The sequence below is a fragment of the Dermochelys coriacea genome, chromosome 16 (assembly GCF_009764565.3).
Source record: "Dermochelys coriacea isolate rDerCor1 chromosome 16, rDerCor1.pri.v4, whole genome shotgun sequence".
Lineage (NCBI taxonomy): Eukaryota > Metazoa > Chordata > Testudines > Dermochelyidae > Dermochelys > Dermochelys coriacea.
The window spans coordinates 19,574,633-19,595,253 of NC_050083.1; the positions used below are offsets into that span (position 1 = coordinate 19,574,633).

A 20,621-nucleotide genomic window follows, 5' to 3' on the forward strand; every position below is an offset into this window, starting at 1 on the left:
GTATTTGGTTCTTCTAATTCAGGGCCCAACTGCCAGACCAATATCAATGAATGTGCTTCCAACCCTTGCCTGAATCAGGGAACCTGCATAGATGATGTAGCCGGCTACAAATGCAACTGTCTCCTGCCATATACAGGTAAGAAAGCAGCCTGTGCTGAAAGTTGCACTGCAGCAGAACTGCTACATGGGCTTTAGGGTCCTGCATCCTTTCCTCCAGAGAGATCAGCCCTGAAAAGAGAGTCACTGAGCAGCACAGCACCCTCCCTTCTCAGGCGGTACCACACCAGTACCTCCGCAGGAGAGTTTTGCTATTGACTTCAGTGGGAGCAAGGTTTAGCCCACAATTCATAAAATACCAGTCTCCCTCCCTGTTGTGCACATGCCACGAGCCATATCCTCAGCCAGCGTAAGTCAAAGAGGCAACGCTGACTTCCTTGGAGCTTTGCCAGCTTACATGAGCTGAGGATCTGGGACCGCATACAGGACGCTATGGGGTGACCTGGGCGGTGTTTTGGCACAGCCAAACCTTAGAAAAGGAAAGTCCAAGGAGCTTTCGGAAGCGGCAGGGCAGGATTTTGAACCTGTGCTTCATCCCTGCCCCTTTCCTATGAATACAGAAGTGAAGATGTGGTTTGTGGGCGCTGGGCTCCCATTCTCCTCCTCGTCCAGCGCTGGGTTATTAAGGACAGCGTGTCGTGTCTGCTCTGCTTTCAGTCCTGTCCCCCGTTCAGGGTCTGTTTTGTGAACAACTCTGTTTACGCACTGACACTCCTTTTGGAAAAATATGCAGCAGGTCGGGGTGCATAACAGGCTGTGGATTCCGTAGGGGGAGGAATTTCTGCTGACCTGATTCCTGTTTGCCAGTTTCCTGCTTCCTCTTGCACAAAATGGCAACATGTGCACAATTGTAGGAAGCCATGACTAGTTTCCTGTCTTTGCCAGTAGCCATGGAAACCAATGGGGGGAGGAAGAAAGTGGAAGGCTCTGGAAAATAGCAAAGGCCAACTTAGAAGATAACGGCTGACAAGGAAGATAACATTTTGGAGGGAATTTAGCCCTTGGCTAGTGTGTAAACAGGAAAAACGACCGTTCAGGGGCATTTGAAAGCCCTCCTTCCAAAACTGCACTTTCCTTTCAAATAACGGCTTGGTTTTGGATTGTCTCCATAGTTTTAATCTGAAAGGTGGGTGCCCAGGCTGTCTCCGGACTGGGAACTGGGACCAAGTAAAACCATTCAAAGCCCCCCGCAGCAGATGGGACATCCCCGTCCTTCCCAATAAGGAGCTCTTCTGGAAGGCCTCCAAGAGGCAGGTCATGAGTGGGGAGTGCCGCTCTACAAAGGCGTGTCGGTCTCCGTGAAATTGGTGGGAATTCTGAAATGACCCTGGTGGGTTATGGAGGAAGCACGAGCTCCTTTGTTTAGTCAAGGCCTGGAACTAGCCCAAGACTTCTTGGGCAGCAGGCTGGATGCAGCGAGCATGTCACAGGCCCTGCCACCTTTTGTTGACTTGGGACAGCAGCCTGCCATCAAGGCTTCAGCCGCGTGTCCTTCTCTTTCTGTCCACAGGGGCTACGTGTGAGGACGTGCTAGCTCCGTGTGCGGCCAGTCCGTGTAAGAATGGTGGCGAGTGCAGAGAGTCAGAGGACTACGAGAGCTTCTCCTGCGTCTGCCCCTCTGGCTGGCAAGGTATGGAGGGGATCTCTGATGAGTGCGCTGATCCGTCCTCTTCCGAGTTCAGCACTCTCCTTTCTCCTGGGCAGCCAGGTTATGCTGAACCCTCCTCTGGTTTTGTGCCTTCCCTTTCCCATGTGGCTCAGAGAATATCAGAACAAAGGTGGGAGAGTGGCCTCGTTGTTAAATTAAGGACATGAGAACCAAGACTTCTGGGGTCGATCCTTGGCTCTGCAACTGACTCACTGTGTGACTGTGGTCAACTCACTCCCTGTCTGTGTGCTGCAGCCTTCTCCTTCCCAGTGGAAATGGTGATCCTTCCCCACCGTAGGGGTGATCTGCGCTGCTGCTAGAGGGAACCATGATTGCAGGACTTCTACCAGCTTGTTAAAGTGCTAAAGCTTCCCCTCCCTTTCTCTTGTAGGTCAAACGTGTGAGATTGACATCAACGAATGTGTGAAAAGCCCCTGTCGAAACGGCGCCACGTGTCAGAACGCAGATGGGGGCTACCGCTGCAACTGCAAAGCAGGCTACACCGGCCGCAACTGCGATGCCGACATCGACGACTGCAAGCCAAGTAAGAACTGGGCCGAGCATCCACTCTCCGAGCTGGTGCTAAAATCCTAAGGGTATCCACAGCCGCTGGCATCCCTTGCCCGCCTGGTCTGGAGTCAGGGACACTTGGTGCGGAATGAATAAATGGAGGCTGCTCATGGGGCAGAAACCTGCAGCGATGTATTCTGAACTCCTTAAGGGAGCTTACATTTCAGGGAGGGCAGTACATGGTGCAGTGAAAGGATGAGGGCAACCAGTCGTTACAACCTGTAACGATGACGCAGATTCCAAAAATTTCAATGAAATGCAGTGTTTCCCTGGCTTGCCATTTACATGATCTGCTGTTAATGAAGCCTGCAATTGCAACAGTTCCTCCCGCAGGGACATCTGGGATTCCCCTTTGCTTAGGTTGGGAAACAATGTTCCCCTTTTAATGCCACCTGTTGCACCTTGTGTGGTTTTTAAAGGTACCCTTGATGTTGTCCAAAAAGGAATCAGAACTTTTGGACTGGATTCTCAATGGCCCTGTACCCAGTATCGTCATTTAGAGCAGGGCAGAATGGGTGCGAATCAGAAATGGCAGCATTTCACATCTACCCTGCCCTGGCACAAATGACAACACAAGGAACAGGGAATGGAGAATCAGGCTCTGTGTGTGTTCAGTGCCAGCTCCTGCCTTGTCCAGGATCAGGCCAGGGCTGCCTTGCTCAGCTGCTTTGATACTCCTGTGAGCGAATCTGCCGGCTGAGCTCCAGAACTGGAGATAGCTTCAATTTGGGCTGGGTTCTTTTCATGGCTGAACTGCCCCGTTTTCTCAGCAAGATCTGGCTGCTCACAGGTGGCAGAATTATGGGCTAATGCTGCATGAAAGCTGCTGTGTTCGGGGCTGTGAACTGCTGTATCTTAATGCTACATGACTGCCTCTTCTTTCAGATCCCTGCCATAATGGTGGCTCCTGCTCTGACAGCATCGACGCCTTCTTCTGTGACTGCCTGGCAGGCTTCCGGGGGCCCAAATGCGAGGAGGACATCAACGAGTGCGCCAGCAACCCCTGCAAGAATGGGGCCAACTGCACGGATTGTGTCAACAGCTACACGTGCACCTGCCCCTCTGGCTTCAGTGGGATCCACTGTGAGAACAACACACCTGACTGCACAGAAAGGTAACTGGCCGGGGTGGGCGCTGCTTGGGATGCTGAACACCTGGTTGCTACCAGGGAGTGACAGTGGGCCCGGGAGTTGCTGTAATGCCAAGTGTCCCAGCAGCCCCAAGGGGCTCACTCCATTGGCCAGTGGCATTGCAGGTGGCCCTCATGAAGATGCTATGTTGGGGCAGGCACATATCCTGTCTCCCCAGGGGAATCTCATCTCCATTCTGGATTCGCTTGAGGAGCCTGGTCTGTTTAAACTAATCTTGCCAAAAGGTGAAGGAAGGGATTAGTTCAGCTCCCATTGGCTTCAATAAAAAAGCCCTCATTGATTTCTGTGGAGCTGGATCAGGCCCCGGAGGTCCTTGCTGTAGTCCCACTCAAGCCAATGATGATATGCAGCCCTTTCCCAGCCAGAACTCCCACATACTTCCTCTGGAGTTATGTTAAGGCACTGAACGGGGACTCTGGAGACTTATGGTCAATCTCTGCTCGCTCCCCGCAACCTCAGGCAAGTTGTTTAGTGTCTCTGGGTTTCAGCTCTCCAAGGATATGGTGGGGATGCTAGTATATCAAATAGCAAATAGTATATTTGCTCTCTATAAATATATCAGAGGGATAAATACAGGAGAGAGAGAGGAATTATTTAAGCTCAGCTCCAATGTGGACATAAGAACAAATGGGTATAAACTGGCCACCAGGAAGTTTAGACTTGAAATTAGACGAAGGTTTCTAACCATCAGAGGAGTGAAGTTTTGGAATAGCCTTCCAAGGGAAGCAGTGGGGGCAAAAGATCTATCTGGTTTTAAGATTCTACTCGATAAGTTTATGGAGGAGATGGTATGATGGGATAATGTGATTTTGGTAATTTATTGATCTTTAAATATTCAGGGTAAATAGGCCGAATCCCCTGAGATGGGATATTAGATGGATGGGATCTGAGTTACCCAGGAAAGAATTTTCTGTAGTATCTGGCTGGTGAATCTTGCCCATATGCTCAGGGTTTAGCTGATCGCCATATTTGGGGTCGGGAAGGAATTTTCCTCCAGGGCAGATTGGAGAGGCCCTGGAGGTTTTTCGCCTTCCTCTGTAGCATGGGGCACGGGTCACTTGAGGGAGGCTTCTCTGCTCCTTGAAGTCTTTAAACCACGATTTGAGGACTTCAATAGCTCAGACATAGGTGAGGTTTTTCGTAGGAGTGGGTGGGTGAGATTCTGTGGCCTGCGTTGTGCAGGAGGTCGGACTAGATGATCAGAATGATCCCTTCTGACCTTAGTATCTCTGAATCTATGAATTTATGTCCCTGCCTCCCAGCAGGGCTGTGAGGGTTACTATGTTCAAGGGCATGACTGGCTCACATATAACAGTGAATAGGGCCATGTAGATACCTTACACAAAGTCAGGAAATGAAGTTTGGGCCCAAACCATGTGGTTTTTGCTCCAGTCATTAAAATGGTAGATTTACATTGCAAGAGCATAGATTCTTAAAATTCCCATGAACTCTCCTTGTGTTAGGTGCTAGCTTGTGAGAGGTACAACCCATGGGCTATGCTGTTTAGTGGTTGAACCAGAGGACTAGCAGTCTGGACTCCTGGGTTCTGATTCTAGTTCTGCCACTATGCTGATGTCTGACCATGGGCAAGACACATAAGTTTTCTAAGCCTCAGTTTCCCCATCTGCGTGCTTATCTCCTTCCCAGAGGGGTTTTGAGACTGAATCAGTTAATGTTGGTACAAGGGCTTTGAGATCCATGGATGGAGAACGCCATTACAATAGTCACTATTGTTTACTGGGAAGCAATGTTTGTTTTCCCACCTTCCAGCTCCTGTTTTAATGGGGGAACCTGTGTGGACGGCATCAATACCTTCACCTGCGTATGCCCACCGGGCTTCACGGGCAGCTACTGTGAGCATGACATCAACGAATGCGACTCCAAGCCGTGCTTGAATGGGGGCACCTGCCAGGACAGCTATGGGACCTACAAGTGCACCTGCCCGCAGGGCTACACCGGCCTCAACTGTCAGGTAAAGAACAGTCAGCCCATTAATCACATGAGGCCAGATTCTCACGTAGCATCTTGGAAGGATTGCCACTTTACACCAACGGAGGATCTGCCCCAGGTTCACTACAGTTCAGCACCCCAGATCCAGAAGTCTCATTTCTCCCCTACTTGCTATGTCCCGCACAATCCTTTCCATTTAAGCAAAGTATGAACTTCCCTCTTCTCTCCCCAGAATCTGGTGCGCTGGTGTGACTCCTCTCCCTGCAAAAACGGAGGCAAGTGCTGGCAGACCAACAACCTGTACCGCTGTGAGTGCAACAGCGGGTGGACGGGCCTGTATTGTGACGTCCCCAGCGTATCCTGTGATGTGGCTGCGAACCAGCAAGGTAACTTCTGCTCCCAGCGCTGTCTTTTGTGCAATAGTGCCCTGGGGCCTGGTGAATTCATGGAAGTTTAGGGTCAGATTTCCAAGGAACAGCCAAGCTCTGTTCGGCACTGGGCCCAGGAAATGGGGACAAAGGTGGCTGTACACCTCCATTGCACTTCCCTGATTCCTAGCGCTGCTGGGGGCTAGTTCAGCCTCTGACACAAGTTAAAGCAATCTCAGGGCTGCTGTGATTTACATTTGACTCAGAACAACTCCCAGTGGCTGCTGTCCTGGCCAGAGATCACCGGAGAGACAAAAAGAAGCCAGAGCGTGGGCCAAGACCTGGAACTTCTAATAGTGCCCTATGGGGGTGCTTTTCTCAAAGAGCAGCCTCCCCTTTACAGGCCCATTTTGCACAAACGTGCCCATGCATCGCTGGCCTTGCAGTGTGCTTCACTGTCTGCTCCCCGGCCTTGTGCTTTCCCAGGTGTCGACGTGGCGCACCTGTGCAGGAACTCCGGCCTCTGCGTGGATACAGGCAACACGCACTTCTGCCGCTGCCAGGCTGGTTACACGGGCAGCTACTGTGAGGAGCAGGTGGACGAGTGCTCCCCGAACCCCTGCCAGAATGGAGCTACATGCACGGACTACTTGGGAGGCTACTCCTGTGAGGTACGCTGGCTGGCTGCCAGACTACTCGCGGTCAGCAGCATTCAGGGGGAGCATGTGGGGCTTAGCAGTTAGAGCAAAGGGCTGGGAGACGGGACTCTTGGGTTCTACTCCTGACTCTACAGCTTTGGACAATACACTTCTCTGTGCCTCACTCTTCTCCATCTGTAAACTGGGATTAATGGCATTGCCTGTGCATAATCCATTTGTGTTGGTAGCGTGCTTTGAGATCCACAGATGGCAGGTGCTTTTTAAAAGCTAATTATTTTCTTTCTTTCTTTCTATAAACAAAGCTGTCCAAACATCTTCCAAACCACACTGCCTCATTGGCAACTGGGCTGCCTCTGGGTTGCATAAAATGCAGTAAATTGTATTTGCAATAGTGAGGCACGGGTATTGCTGGGAAGAGAGGGGAAGCAGTGTTTAGCCCATGCTTTGGACATCCTGGCCTTTAATCAGGGCTAGAATAGCCCCCACATGACCGCTGAAGGAAAAGATCAGGCACTTGGATACCTCAGTGATGGGAACAGCATAGGAACCTGAGATTAGAAATGAACAGGTTCATTATCAGAGTGAATGTAATTAATGGTTCCCCTTGTTCTTCCCTTGCAGTGTGTTACTGGCTATCACGGAGTTAACTGCTCAGAGGAGATCAATGAGTGCCTGTCTCACCCATGCCAGAATGGAGGAACCTGCATCGATCTCATCAATACCTACAAATGCTCTTGCCCCAGAGGGACTCAAGGTAAATTAATGGGGAATACTTTTCTGAGTGCAGAAATCCTTGGTATGTGCTCATTAGCTCCTGTGTATGCACGCTGGTCTTAATGGTGGAAGCAGCTGCAGGAATATTGGATTACAGTAGCTTGTTAGCCCAGCCACCAAGGAACTCAAGTGGTCTTGTAACGCTACTGGTCACCTCCTGCCAGAGACCGGGTGTCCTCAACTCCCACTGAAATGGCTGGAAGGGAGGTTGGCAAGCAGCTACTCATGCTGCAGAGGGAGACACCATCTGGCTGCCCTGTTAGTGTCTTACATGATCAGCAGAGACCAGTGCCTGCCATGCTGACCAGTATTGTCTTATGGTTTCCTTGCACTCCCCCATCAATCTGTCTGTCTCCGTCTCTTGTCCTATGCTTAGCTTGTAAGCCCCTTGTCTTTTGGTTCTGGGTTTGTTCAGCACCCAGCACAATGGGATCCTGGTCCGTGACCAGAGCTAGGGTAAAACGAAAAATAATTCAGACTAAACATGGGCTGTTCCCCCGCCCCATCTGTCCCCAGGGGTGCACTGTGAAATCAACGTTGATGATTGCAGCCCTTTCTTTGATCCCGTCACTCTGGGGCCCAAGTGCTTTAACAACGGCAAATGCACAGACCGAGTGGGCGGCTACAGCTGCATCTGCCCACCCGGCTTCGTGGGGGAGCGCTGCGAGGGGGACGTCAATGAATGTCTGTCCAACCCCTGTGACGCGCGGGGGACCCAGAACTGCGTGCAGCGTGTCAACGATTACAAGTGCGAGTGCAGGCAGGGGTATGCAGGTGAGCGAGCCTTTTCTATCCAGCCCGTGAAGGACCCCAAGGCTGCTGGTAACACGTCACACTCATGGGTGCCTCCTTTCTCCCCCCCGCCCCCCTCACAGGCCGTCGCTGTGATACCGTGGTGGATGGCTGTAAGGGCAAACCCTGCAGGAACGGTGGAACGTGTGCAGTTGCTAGCAACACTGGCCGGGGCTTCATCTGTAAATGCCCCCCGGTACGTATCTAACTCCTTCCAGGTTTCACCCAACATTTCTGCCCCATGCTCCTAGGAGCGCAAGCTAGGGGATCTAATGGTCCCATGTAGCCTGAAAATCTGAGTACTAGTACATCACGTGGACCCTCCAAATCCGGACGTTGGAGGGGAGCTCAGACCAAAGGGGCCAGGTTGTGAGCCCCTTATTCATGAATCCCACTGCAGTTCATGGGACTCCACATGTGACAGTAACTGCTCACAATCTGGCCCCAAATGGTTAGGGGGCTGCAGGGAGTGATTAAAGCAAGGGGACTGTGGTAGCCAGGTGTGAGCGTGTGCAGGCCGTGACCATGGCAGAGAGAGAGGAATTGGGGCAGGTGACCCAAAGTGGGAGAATGCCATCTATTATCCTAACGAGGAGCAAGAGGGGGATGTCAAGCAGAAAGAGGTTTTGGCTGAATATCAAGAGAACAGTGCCTAGCGGTGTGATCTGCTAGGACTGTGGAAGAGGCTCCCAGTGGAGATGGTGGAACCTCTGTTATATGGGTCATTTAAAGCTGGACTGGATGGAGCGCTAGAAAATATCTTATGGGGAAGAGACCTGCTTTGGTTGGAGGTGGATGATTGCATGGTAGAGGAGCGTCTAGATTTTTTCCCCATGTTTAATTTCAAGGGAAATGTTAAGGCTCTACTTCTGATTTATTATTTTTGATAATAGTTAGGTGCCTGATTCCCAATTGCTTTCAATGGGATTTAAGCACCAAACTCCCTTAGACTGTAATTTACTAAAGGACATTACAGTTATTGTTCCCAGAGCTGTGGCCAGGCTGGCCATAATGATGATGAGAGAATTGAGTGTCTAACACAGAACTGGGCACAAAACCAGCCTGGCTAGGTCACTGCTCTTCTGCTTTCACTGTCTCCCTATCAGTTGGTTCCTCCTGATCCATGCTTCACAAGGCTGATGGCTGCAACATCAGAGACGCTAACTCTGCCTCCCTGGCTCTTGTCTCCCCAGGGTTTTGTCGGCGCCACTTGTGAAAACGACTCGCGCACCTGTGGGAACCTGCACTGCTTGAATGGCGGCACCTGCATCTCCATCCACAAGAGCTCCAAGTGCATGTGTGATCCTGCCTTCACGGGACCAGACTGCCAGCACCCCGTCAGCAGCCCTTGCAATTCAAACCCATGTTACAATGGGGGCACCTGTGAATACTTCAGTGACGCTCCCCCATATTACCAGTGCAATTGCCCTGCAAATTTCAATGGCCTATACTGCCACATCCTGGATTTTGATTTCCGGGGAGGCGTCGGACAGGACATCACCCCACCCAAAATTGAAGAGAAATGTGAGATACCCGTTTGCGCGGGTTTCGCTGGCAACAAGATCTGTGATGGGAAGTGCAACAACCATGCCTGCGGCTGGGATGGAGGGGACTGTTCCCTCAACTTCAACGACCCCTGGAAGAACTGCTCCCAGTCGCTGCAGTGCTGGAAGTACTTCAACGACGGGAAGTGCGATTCGCAGTGCAACAATGCTGGGTGTCTGTATGATGGCTTTGACTGCCAGAAGGTGGAAGGGCAATGCAAGTAAGCAACCTCCTCCCCATTGCTGTCCCTTCAAAGCCAGAGTCTTTTCTGCTGATTATCAGAGGAACTTTGGTTGTTTGTTTTGCTTCTCCAGATGCTATTTTATATCAGGTGAGGCCAAAACCTGAGCAACCTCAACATCCACTGACTTCACTGGGAGTTGTAGGTGATCAGCAACTTCCTGGGTTTGGCCCTTCTTTGACTTACTTACCCCATTATGTTACACCCCTGTCGGCTCCCTTTCGGGCATCTCTGCTGATGGAGCATCCTGTATAGAAATTCACCACTTTGGTGAATTCTTCTCAATAGGTAGCAGTGCCTTGTTGAGTTTGGCACTGTTAGTGCTTAGTGGGAGATCAGCAAGAAATCGCCAGGATTTTATAGGAAGCAGTGCTCATGTTACAATTGGTGGTACTCATAGACTTTAAGGTCAGAAGGGACCATCATGATCATCTAGTCTGACCTCCTGCACATTGTAGGCCACAGAACCTCACCCACCCACTCCTGTAATGGACCCCTAATCTCTGGCTGAGTTAATGAAGTTTCAAATCATGATTTAAAGACTTCAAGTTACAGAGAATCCACCATTTACACTAGTTTAAACCTGCAAGTGATCCGTGCCCCATGCTGCAGAGGAAGGTGAAAACCCCCCAGGGTTTCTGCCAGTCTGACCTGGGGGAAAATTCCCTCCCAACCCCAACTATGGCGATCAGTTGGATTCTGAGCATGTGGGCCGATACTGAAGCCATCCTGCTGGTGTGCTGCTGATGGCACCAACTTTCAGAAGATCCGCCAAATACTTGCTGGCTTTTACTGAGAATTCTTTTGCAGTAGTACAGATTTGATCTCCGGTTCCTGGACAAACTCTGTTTTGAGTAATTGTATTCTGCCTCTCTCAACTTCCCTGGGTCAAAGTAATTGTCTTCACATCCTGTCCTAAATTGCTACCTATAGTTTAATAGCTGCCATGTTTCACCCCAGAAGTGGTTGCTTTTCAGTGTTGCATAAAGTGATTCCCCTCTTTATACGGCAATTTAGGATGTGTCAGGGTGAGCAGTGCTGTTGTTACATGAGAGAAATCCTTGAAACTCCTACTACTATACTAATAGATGGATAATAAGAGTGGCTGTTGGTGTAATTAATCCTTTCCCCTTTCTTTTCCTTCTCCCTAGTCCTCTGTATGACCAGTACTGTAAAGATCACTTTTCAGATGGTCACTGCGACCAGGGGTGTAACAATGCTGAGTGTGAATGGGATGGTCTGGACTGTGCCAACAACATGCCTGAGAAGCTTGCAGATGGCACTTTGGTAGTGGTGGTCCTGATAACCCCAGAGAACCTGAAGAACAACTCCTTCAACTTCCTCCGAGAGCTCAGCCGTGTCCTTCACACCAATGTGGTCTTCAAAAAGAACCCCAAGGGAGAGTACATGATCTTCCCATACTACGGCAATGAAGAGGAGCTGAAAAAGCACCACATCAAGAGGTCGACAGAGAACTGGTCAGACATGCCCAGTGCCGTCTTCAACACAATAAAGACATCCCTCTCATCGCGTGTCAGTGAAAGGCAGCGGAGAGAGCTGGATCAGATGGATATCAGAGGGTGAGGGGCAGAGAAAAGGCTTTCACTGAACAGCAGTTACTGTGCCCTATTGATATTAATAACCTGCTCTAAGGAAAATGTTGCAGGATGGAGAATGTTACCTAGATGTTGGTTTTAAATATGAACTGGGACTGAATTTCTTATGCAAGAGAAGTTGGGAAGGGGATGTCAATGCTGCTTTATGGTTTGGAATTAAATTTTTTAAAATAATGCTACAACCAATGTTCCCTCTAATTTGTGACAGGCCATTTCTTCTGTGCAAATTTTTGTGCGCACGATGTTTTGCCGTGTGCACGGGATTTAGGATCTGTGTGCATGCGCACAGCTTAGAGGGAACAGTGGCTACAACTGACATGGCTAATGGAGTCCCAGGTGTTGGCTAGGAGTCACGCTCGGGGGGTGGGACTGACAGTCAGAACTAGGTTGGCTCTTGTTATTTTAGGAAGTCACTTAGTTAAGCCTTGGTTTCCTGACTGTGGAGTTCTGTTATGAATCTCAATTACTGCGAAGTTGTAAGGTGCTTTGAGACACTTGTGCTGAATAGCTACAAAGGGCCCAATTCTTCTCCTACTCAGAGCAGTGGAAGTCAAGAGTCCCTCCACTAAAATCAGTGGTGAATACGATGGGGGTAAAACTGGTGTGAAAAGCGATTCAGGCCCCAAGTAGCATTGTTATTTATTACCCTCTTGTGTTTGTGTGACTTCTGTCGTTGCTAAGGAAAGACATTCCTGTGTTACTGAACAGCTGACAAATAGACTTGGGGCTAAATCCTACAGTCCTCACACAGGTAAAACTCCAACTGACATTAGCAGGGGCTTTGCCTAATTTAGGTCTGCAGGTGTGGGCCATGCATGAGTAAACAAGTCTGTTTCCACCATCTTAATCTACCCTGATGTGGGGTTATGGGGAGAACAGACCTAGGTCTTGACTCTCCTTCAGTTTGATCATTGTTCTCTATTTCCATTTGCTCTCCTTCCATACAGATCCATCGTATACTTGGAGATTGACAACCGCCAGTGTATCCAGTCCTCCTCGCAATGCTTTCAGAGTGCAACTGATGTGGCGGCTTTCCTGGGTGCCTTGGCCTCACTTGGTAACCTGAACATCCCCTACAAAATAGAAGCCGTTAAAAGTAAGTTTAGCTGGCAGCTGCTGAAGGGATTGAGACTGGAGGTGGTTGAAACTTTCCAGCCCACATCCATGATCCAATAATCAGCCAGCCGAGCTCAGAATGCTGTATCCAGAGACAGTTCAGCTTTAATAACCTTGAATCTTTGTGTTTTTTAAATCTACATTAATAAACTAATTCTGTATTTTTTTTTATTTTGCTTAGTTTGGGTTTATTTCAAAATCATTACAGCTAAAAAAGGGGAAAAAAACACCCAACTCCAATCAATCAGTGACATGTGAGGAGCTGGAGTTTGTATCTTCGAAATCCCCATGAATCCTTTTGTCTTAACAGCTCAATGAGAGCGCAGTGATTTGAAGTTTGCTAATCCTTTTCCTTAAAGGAGAAAAAAGTAAAGCTGTCTCCTGATGCAGCTGGCTTGTGCAGAGGAGAATTTGCTGATAGTTTGCAATTCTGATTAATAGCATATAAAATGACCTTATTTTGGGGGATGATTTAGATCAGCCATAGGTACCTCTATTAACTAATTTCACTTCATTTGTGCTCCATCACCAGTTTGATATGCAGCTTAATGTCTCAGTTTCTCCATGCGCCCCACTCTTTTTTTAGGTGAAACAGCTGAGCCCCAGAGGAACTCTCAGTTGTATCCTATGTATGTGGTGGTGGCTGCACTTGTCTTGCTTGCTTTCATTGGAGTGGGAGTAGTGGTATCTCGAAAGCGGCGCAGGGAGCATGGGCAGCTCTGGTTCCCAGAAGGCTTCAAAGTGACAGAGTCAAGCAAGAAAAAGCGACGAGAACCACTTGGGGAGGATTCCGTTGGACTGAAGTGAGTAATCTTACTGTTAACCTGTTAAATGCTGTGGAGTGCAGCTACTAATGGCAGTGCTACTCTACCGGAACCTTTAGAGCTCTCTCCTTTAGTGCTTGATATGATACAGCCGGGGAAAAGGTTATGAAGAGTTTTCAGGGTTTTGCAAGGGGGGAACAATACCTTAGCTTTGGGGGGATTTTAATGTTCTCTAAATTGCCAGGTATTTCTTCATTTAGTTTTGTGCGTGTAGAGCATGTGATCCATTGCCTCTCAGTTTTTGCAAAACAACTAATTACTTGAGTTTTTCTATTTTTTTTTAAAGACCCTTGAAAAATGCTTCTGATGGCACCTTGATGGATGACAACCAGAATGAATGGGGTGATGAAGAAACCTTGGACACTAAGAAGTTCAGGGTAAGCTAAGAGTAACATTAGCTCACTGTGCTTGCAGTGAGCTATTTCATTAGTAAGGTGAACAGTGCTACGAGACATAACACAAGGGTTTGCTCTTAGGGTTACAGACCATGTTGATCACAATTTTTAAGGCTCCTTTTCAACCTGTGTGTGATGTAAATGTAGCTTTGAGTCTTACAGAACTTTTCATTTCAACTCTGCTTTTTTATATCTTCTCTTGCCTTTTCCTTGAGGTCTGACTTTCAGCTTCCTTTTGTCCTTTCTTAGTTTGAGGAGCAGGCGATGCTGCCAGACACGGACGATCAGACAGATCACAGGCAGTGGACTCAACAGCACCTAGATGCAGCCGACCTGCGCATCTCTTCCATGGCACCCACCCCACCGCAAGGTGAAATTGATGCAGATTGTATGGATGTCAACGTTCGAGGTCCTGGTAAGGGAGATTCCTTTGCTCTGATGCTTGCATAATTTAGTTCTCTTTCAGCAATTGAACAGAGCAAGAATATCTATCTAGTTGCATTTCTAAGGTGCCTATGGCTGTGCTGCCATTTACACATCAATCTTCATGCAACCGAACACAGAAGTGCCCCGCCTAGAAGTCCTTCCATGTTGCATTGCTCCTGTTTTGTTTGATTTAAGGAGATTTGCCTTTGTGGCATTTTGTTTTCCATAAATCTCTCCTTATTTAACCACAGAGAGGGAAGTCAGAGAATCAAAGAGGTTAGAATTGGGGGAAGATACCCATTAGATCATGCCGCTCATCTCCCTGCCAGTGCAGGATTGATCCCTATAGGATGTTTACAAGTGTTTTCTTGTCTAGTCAGGTTCTAACTATCCCAAGCATCAGAGCTTCATCCACTTCCCTTAGGAGACTGTTCCACAACCAAATACAGAAAGCTTTTAAACTGCAGTACAGTGCAGCCGTATTCCACATAGTGTCTTCCATGTAAACTGTGCCCTGAAATGCTTTGGAGAGTTGAATCCAAGACAGCAGACCAAATAGGGAAGCCAGTGAGTGGTGAGAAGCTACTGAATGAGGAATAATTTCAGACCAAAATCAGAGGAAGGGTGTTAGTTTCTGATGTCAGGAAGTACACAGGAACCAGAGCTTGATGTGCCAGGAAAACAAGTAGCCCCTGCAAGTCAGAAAGTCTCCCTGGAATCGCCCATTATAGAAGGGCAAAGAGCCCCTCGCTGTTCATTGGGTCGCTCTGTGTTTTCCAGATGGATTCACCCCACTCATGATTGCTTCGTGCAGTGGAGGAGGACTGGAGACTGGCAACAGCGAAGAGGAGGAGGATGCTCCCGCTGTCATCTCAGATTTCATTTACCAGGGTGCCAGCTTGCACAACCAGACAGACCGAACCGGCGAGACAGCACTCCACCTGGCTGCAAGGTATTCTCGCTCCGATGCTGCCAAACGCCTGCTGGAGGCCAGTGCAGATGCAAACATCCAGGACAACATGGGCAGGACGCCCCTCCATGCAGCTGTGTCAGCTGATGCTCAAGGAGTCTTCCAGGTACATCAACCTTAGCTAGCAACCTTTCCTACTGTGGTCCTTTCCTATAGAGTAAAGGGCCACTTGAAGTCAGTTTTGTGGCCCCTGTTAATTGATCATATCCCAAAGTCTCCATCCTGGCCTTAATCAGCCAAGTCATTATTGATGTCAATGAGAATTTTGCTGAGTAAGGATTTTAGCTTTTGACCCAACATTTAGTGCCGTGGGAAGATACAATGATGTAAGCCTTGAAGCCGCCTCTTTAGTCACAGAGCAGATACTGTGCAAGCCTCCCCAATGCTGTCCCGCTTATATGAGCCACTCCTGGCCTGCAGGGACCAACCCTAGGCAAGAGAGAGGGGGAATTGAGCCTTCATAACCCCTTCCAGACCTTGATCTCTCTGTAGCGGCTCTCAGCAAGAGGGCTGGTGATTTCTGTTATGTGGACACCTCACTGGAATATCCGCTGTCTTTCTCCTAATGTTGGGGTTTTTCCATGCGTTCGTCTCTTTATGAGCAGATCCTGATTAGGAACAGAGCAACTGATTTGGATGCCCGCATGCACGATGGGACCACGCCGCTGATCCTGGCAGCTCGCTTGGCCGTGGAGGGCATGCTGGAGGATCTGATCAATTGCCACGCAGATGTCAATGCAGTGGATGACCTAGGTATGGCAGCCTGCTAAAACACGCACCGCTATATGAGGTGCTGAGGGCAGGGAATATTTGTTGTTGTTCTAACTGCTGACTAATGCAGGCTATATGTCACCTTCTTCCCTAGGCAAATCGGCATTGCACTGGGCAGCTGCTGTGAATAACGTAGAAGCTGCCATGGTGCTGCTGAAGAACGGTGCCAATAAAGACATGCAGAACAATAAGGTAGGGATGGATCTACAGGGCTAGCAGATGCAAGGCAATTATTTTCCTTGTACAAGTCAGTTCGAGGCTCATTTTTGCCTAAAATGTAATCCTGGCTGCCAGATGGTGAGGTTCGCATCTGATTTTTACTCCAACTGAAGTGGATGGGAGTTGGCTTGAATACAGAGCCCAAGTGTTGGCCTTGTATGCAATGTTAGTGACCTGTGTGCTGTTGGATTAGGAGGAAATAACAAGTGTTAGTTTGCTCACCTCACTGTGCATTTTAGGTGAAGATCACATGTGCTTAGTGGGTTAGTATGGAATATGGATGAGGTAACTCACAGAATTCAAACACAGAGGCATTCAGCAAGGTCTTTCCCTGGACCTCACCAAAAAAGGGCTAACCGAAAACTCCCCCAGCCTAGGGTTCAACCCAGTTCTGTAACTAGTTGAAGCCCAGCTTTCCCTTGAGTATTGTCCCCACTCTGCCTCCCCAGCAGCCTTTCTCCTGAGCACTTGTGCCAGGAGAGAGAGAAGCTATGCAAGGAAGTGAGACTGCCCCTTACCTTTGCATGAAGTTGAACTCCATGAACTTATGAACCTAGCAATTATTTGTGCAGCTGCTGAGCTTCCTAATTAAGAGTGATGTCTTCACATCTAACATAAAAACAGGACTGGACCAGCTAGGGAAACCTGTTAGCTTTGGGGTTTTAAAATAAACTGTCTCCCCCGTGTTTCTAGGAGGAGACACCATTGTTCCTTGCAGCCAGAGAAGGGAGCTACGAAACTGCCAAAGTCCTCCTGGATCACTTTGCGAACCGTGACATAACAGATCACATGGACCGGCTCCCGCGGGACATTGCGCAGGAACGCATGCACCATGACATTGTGCGGCTGCTGGACGAGTATAACCTGGTACGGAGCCCTCCACTGCATAATGGTCCGCTGGGGGCGCCCACCCTGTCTCCTCCACTTTGCTCTCCCAGCAGTTACATCGGCAACCTGAAACCCAACGTCCAGGGGAAGAAAGCTAGGAAGCCAAGTACCAAGGGCCTGAGCTGCAATAGCAAAGATTCCAAAGACATCAAAGCCAGGAGGAAAAAATCACAGGATGGGAAAGGGTGCCTTCTAGATAGCTCTAGCGTGCTGTCACCAGTCGACTCCCTGGAGTCACCCCATGGGTACCTGTCGGATGTTGCTTCTCCTCCACTGATGACCTCTCCATTTCAGCAGTCCCCTTCGATGCCTCTGAATCACCTGCCAGGCATGCCTGATGCCCACATGAGTATCAACCATCTTAACATGGCGGGAAAGCAGGATATGACGATGGGCAGCTCCAGCAGGATGGCCTTCGATTCAATGCCCCCGCGTCTCTCTCACCTTCCCGTATCCAGCCCCAGCGCAGTCATGAGCAGTGCACCGATGAATTTCACTGTAGGCGGAGCGGCCAGCCTGACCGGGCAGTGCGACTGGCTAACGAGGCTGCAGAATGGGATGGTCCAAAACCAATATAATCCAATGAGAAACAACATCCAGCCCGGGGCTCACCCGCAAACCCAAGCCCTTCAGCATGGCATGATGACCTCCCTGCACAACGGCATGCCCACCACTACCTTGTCTCAGATGAGGAGCTACCAGCCCATGCCTAATACAAGGTTGGCCTCCCAGCCACATCTGGTGCAGGCCCAGCAGTTGCAACAGATCCAACAGCAGCAGAATTTACAGCAGCAGCTGCAACAGCAGCATCACAACACCAGCTCAAACACCAACGCCCACATGAGCCAAAATTTCCTCAGTAATGAGCTAAACCAGGCAGACATGCAGCAGGTGAGCAGCACTACCATGGCAGTGCACACTGTTTTGCCTCAAGAGACCCAGATCCTATCAACGTCTCTACCATCCTCCCTCACACAACCCATGACCACCACCCAGTTTTTAACTCCGCCCTCTCAACACAGTTACTCCTCCCCCTTAGACAATACACCCAATCACCAGCTTCAGGTGCCAGACCACCCTTTCTTAACACCTTCCCCGGAGTCACCGGACCAATGGTCAAGCTCATCTCCTCATTCCAACATATCTGATTGGTCAGAGGGAATCTCCAGCCCTCCCACGAGTATGCAGTCACAGATAGGACATATCCCAGAAGCCTTCAAGTAAAAACGGTGTTTCAGAGACATTGACACAGTGGGACTTAGGATCATCTTTTAAAAACTTCTTCTAAGGACACTGGTTGTTTTGACTGAAGGATCCCTTTTTATATGTTTTTTTATACAAAATAAGAATACAATGTTTAATCTTTTTTTAGTATTTATTTATGTACTTTTTATTTTACATGAAAACACTGCCTTTTTATTTATATGTTCTATTGTTAAGAACTCAAAATGAGACACTTCAGTTGTGCGCCAAGGAATTAAAAACTATTAGATCTTTTATAGAAATTTTGTTTTTGTTTTTGGGGTGTTTTTTAATATGTTGACTTGATAGGGGGTGGGGGTTCTTTTTGTAAAGTTATAAGCAAAGATTCGTGATTCTGAAATGCCATTTATTTATTGTGGGGGTTTTTTTTGTTTTTTTTTTTTGCTTTCAAACCCAGAAAAAGTGGGAGGGGAAGGGGGGAGAATTAGCTACAAATGTCACCCCTTGAAAAAATTATAAATTAAGCATGAATCGATTTTTGAAATGTACTTTAAAATGTTTTCTTGGGTGTTATCTGAGGACATTTTATGGTACTAGTCATGAATCTTTGTTTAAAATTTCAGTATTATATAGTTGTACATTTATCTTAATACATAGAAATTCTTGTTCTTTCTTTTTTATATATATTTAAATGCTGTCTATATAAAAAAAAATCAGGATTACAGACCTGTGATAGGTTCTAAGCTAAAAAAAAATCTACATAACATTGTTGCTGCCTAAAGAAACAGAACATTTGCCAAATCTGTTGAAAATCCATAGCTATGGAGTCAATGCCGAAGGGTTTCTCGGGGTTCTTCTGCAATTGACTGAATAACAATTTAAACAATAAAGATGCTAGGAGTTGAACTTTTAGAACCACATCCTTCATTTAAGGGTGGCCTGTCCTATTTTGAAGGAGGCATTTGTCAATTACTGGAAACCAACTTGAATGAAAGTTAACAGAGCATTACAATGCCCAACCACAGTCTACTATCAATCCATAACATTCAAGCTGGTTTTGAAACGCTGAACTTTTGGGTTTGCAACTTAAGAGGTCAGGTGCAGCTGTAGCCCTGACCTATTCTACCAGGAGGGCAGAAATTAGGAGACACAGACAAAAACTGGACTGCTCAGCCCATGTGTTTAAATGGTGACATTTGATTCTTGCTAGTCTGGAGTGATGCATCGGGTTTATATTGGTGCGTACTCTTTTGTGGAGGTGGGGGGGAAACAACCATGTAAAATATAGTATAAGCCTATGGCAGATTTAATGTTTGTAAATAAATTTTTTTTTAAAAGGTGGATTTTGTTTCAAAAATCTAAATGAACAAGTCTTAAGTACATCATGCTTATTAGAGGTGTCAGAATATTGCTCACTCATTGACTGCGAAAGAAAAGCAAACACTATGCTTACATACAGGACATTCACTCACCTAAAATGCAGTCAATCAAGGAAACCTAAGAAAAGGGAGAGATTCCTGATCCCTTTTAGTTAGAAACCAAATATGATTAAAATTTCTCAAAAACACAAGGCTTTCTGCAGTCCCTTGTGTGCTCATCTCTTAGTAAACACTTACGGAGCATCGGTATTGTGACATCCCTAATATGAGTGATTTAAACATCAAGTGGTGTTGTCTTCCTCTGTTTTCTAAACTAGAATGTAGTTTACGAAAAAATCTTCTGTAATAAAATTATCTACCTGCAAAGTTGTAGTTTGCAAAAATGATGTATTTTTTGGTAAACTGATTTGCAATAAATGATGCTCATGGGCGTCTAGATTTTACTAAAACTTGAACATGATGTTTTTGCCATGTGTCGGTAGAACTGTTGTGGACAAACTCCCCAGCCTGCCTGACCTGACATCTGCTCCTCATCAATATCTGAGGGCTGCGTGAAAATCCTGCATCTCCAAATGAAACACTGGTACCTTCTTAATACATTGTTTGTGTAACTAAGGCCCAATCCAGTTCTTGTTGAAGTCAATAAAGATTTCAGTGGAAGTTGGATTGGGCCAGTAGGAAATGCTACTGGAAGCTTTTATTCGGGCAAAACTCCCATTGGCTTTGTTGGAGGTTTTGCCTGAGCAAGGTCTGTAGGAGGGGACTTTTACTGCGTAAAGCCCTGACCTTGCAGTGAGATCTGTACAGGAGGTCTCTCACCTGAGCTGTGCTATTGTGAGGACCCCGCTACTAGATCAGGGACTAAAATGGGAAAAGCTGGGAAGATGTTTTAAACAGCTTCTTGTATGGAAACTCAACTACTTTCTTAATTCTCCCACTGGAAAAATTATCCCTCTAGACCCCAAAGGTTAGATTTTAGGATAACTTTTTGGTAGATGAGATCGCTAAGAGTGAGTGGTGGATAGCTTCTTTTAGTTATATGGGCAATTGGAAAAAAAA

General features: G+C 47.7%; 1 protein-coding gene across 1 annotated transcript in view; it reads left to right on the forward strand.

Annotated features, from left to right (window-relative positions):
- Positions 1-20,011, forward strand: part of NOTCH1 (notch receptor 1) — an 81,189-nt gene extending 61,178 nt beyond the window's left edge. Inside the window, exons 15-34 of the mRNA XM_038374675.2 lie at positions 23-136; positions 1,568-1,687; positions 2,097-2,249; positions 3,161-3,389; positions 5,197-5,398; positions 5,609-5,762; positions 6,231-6,415; positions 7,025-7,157; positions 7,694-7,951; positions 8,053-8,165; positions 9,163-9,734; positions 10,907-11,335; positions 12,319-12,467; positions 13,074-13,290; positions 13,598-13,688; positions 13,956-14,121; positions 14,913-15,208; positions 15,708-15,855; positions 15,968-16,065; positions 16,786-20,011. Of these exons, the coding sequence (XP_038230603.1) occupies positions 23-136; positions 1,568-1,687; positions 2,097-2,249; positions 3,161-3,389; positions 5,197-5,398; positions 5,609-5,762; positions 6,231-6,415; positions 7,025-7,157; positions 7,694-7,951; positions 8,053-8,165; positions 9,163-9,734; positions 10,907-11,335; positions 12,319-12,467; positions 13,074-13,290; positions 13,598-13,688; positions 13,956-14,121; positions 14,913-15,208; positions 15,708-15,855; positions 15,968-16,065; positions 16,786-18,204 (5,246 nt within the window). The 3' untranslated portion in view covers positions 18,205-20,011. The remainder of the gene's footprint in view (positions 1-22; positions 137-1,567; positions 1,688-2,096; positions 2,250-3,160; positions 3,390-5,196; positions 5,399-5,608; positions 5,763-6,230; positions 6,416-7,024; positions 7,158-7,693; positions 7,952-8,052; positions 8,166-9,162; positions 9,735-10,906; positions 11,336-12,318; positions 12,468-13,073; positions 13,291-13,597; positions 13,689-13,955; positions 14,122-14,912; positions 15,209-15,707; positions 15,856-15,967; positions 16,066-16,785) is intronic.
- The last annotated feature ends 610 nt before the right edge of the window (positions 20,012-20,621 follow it).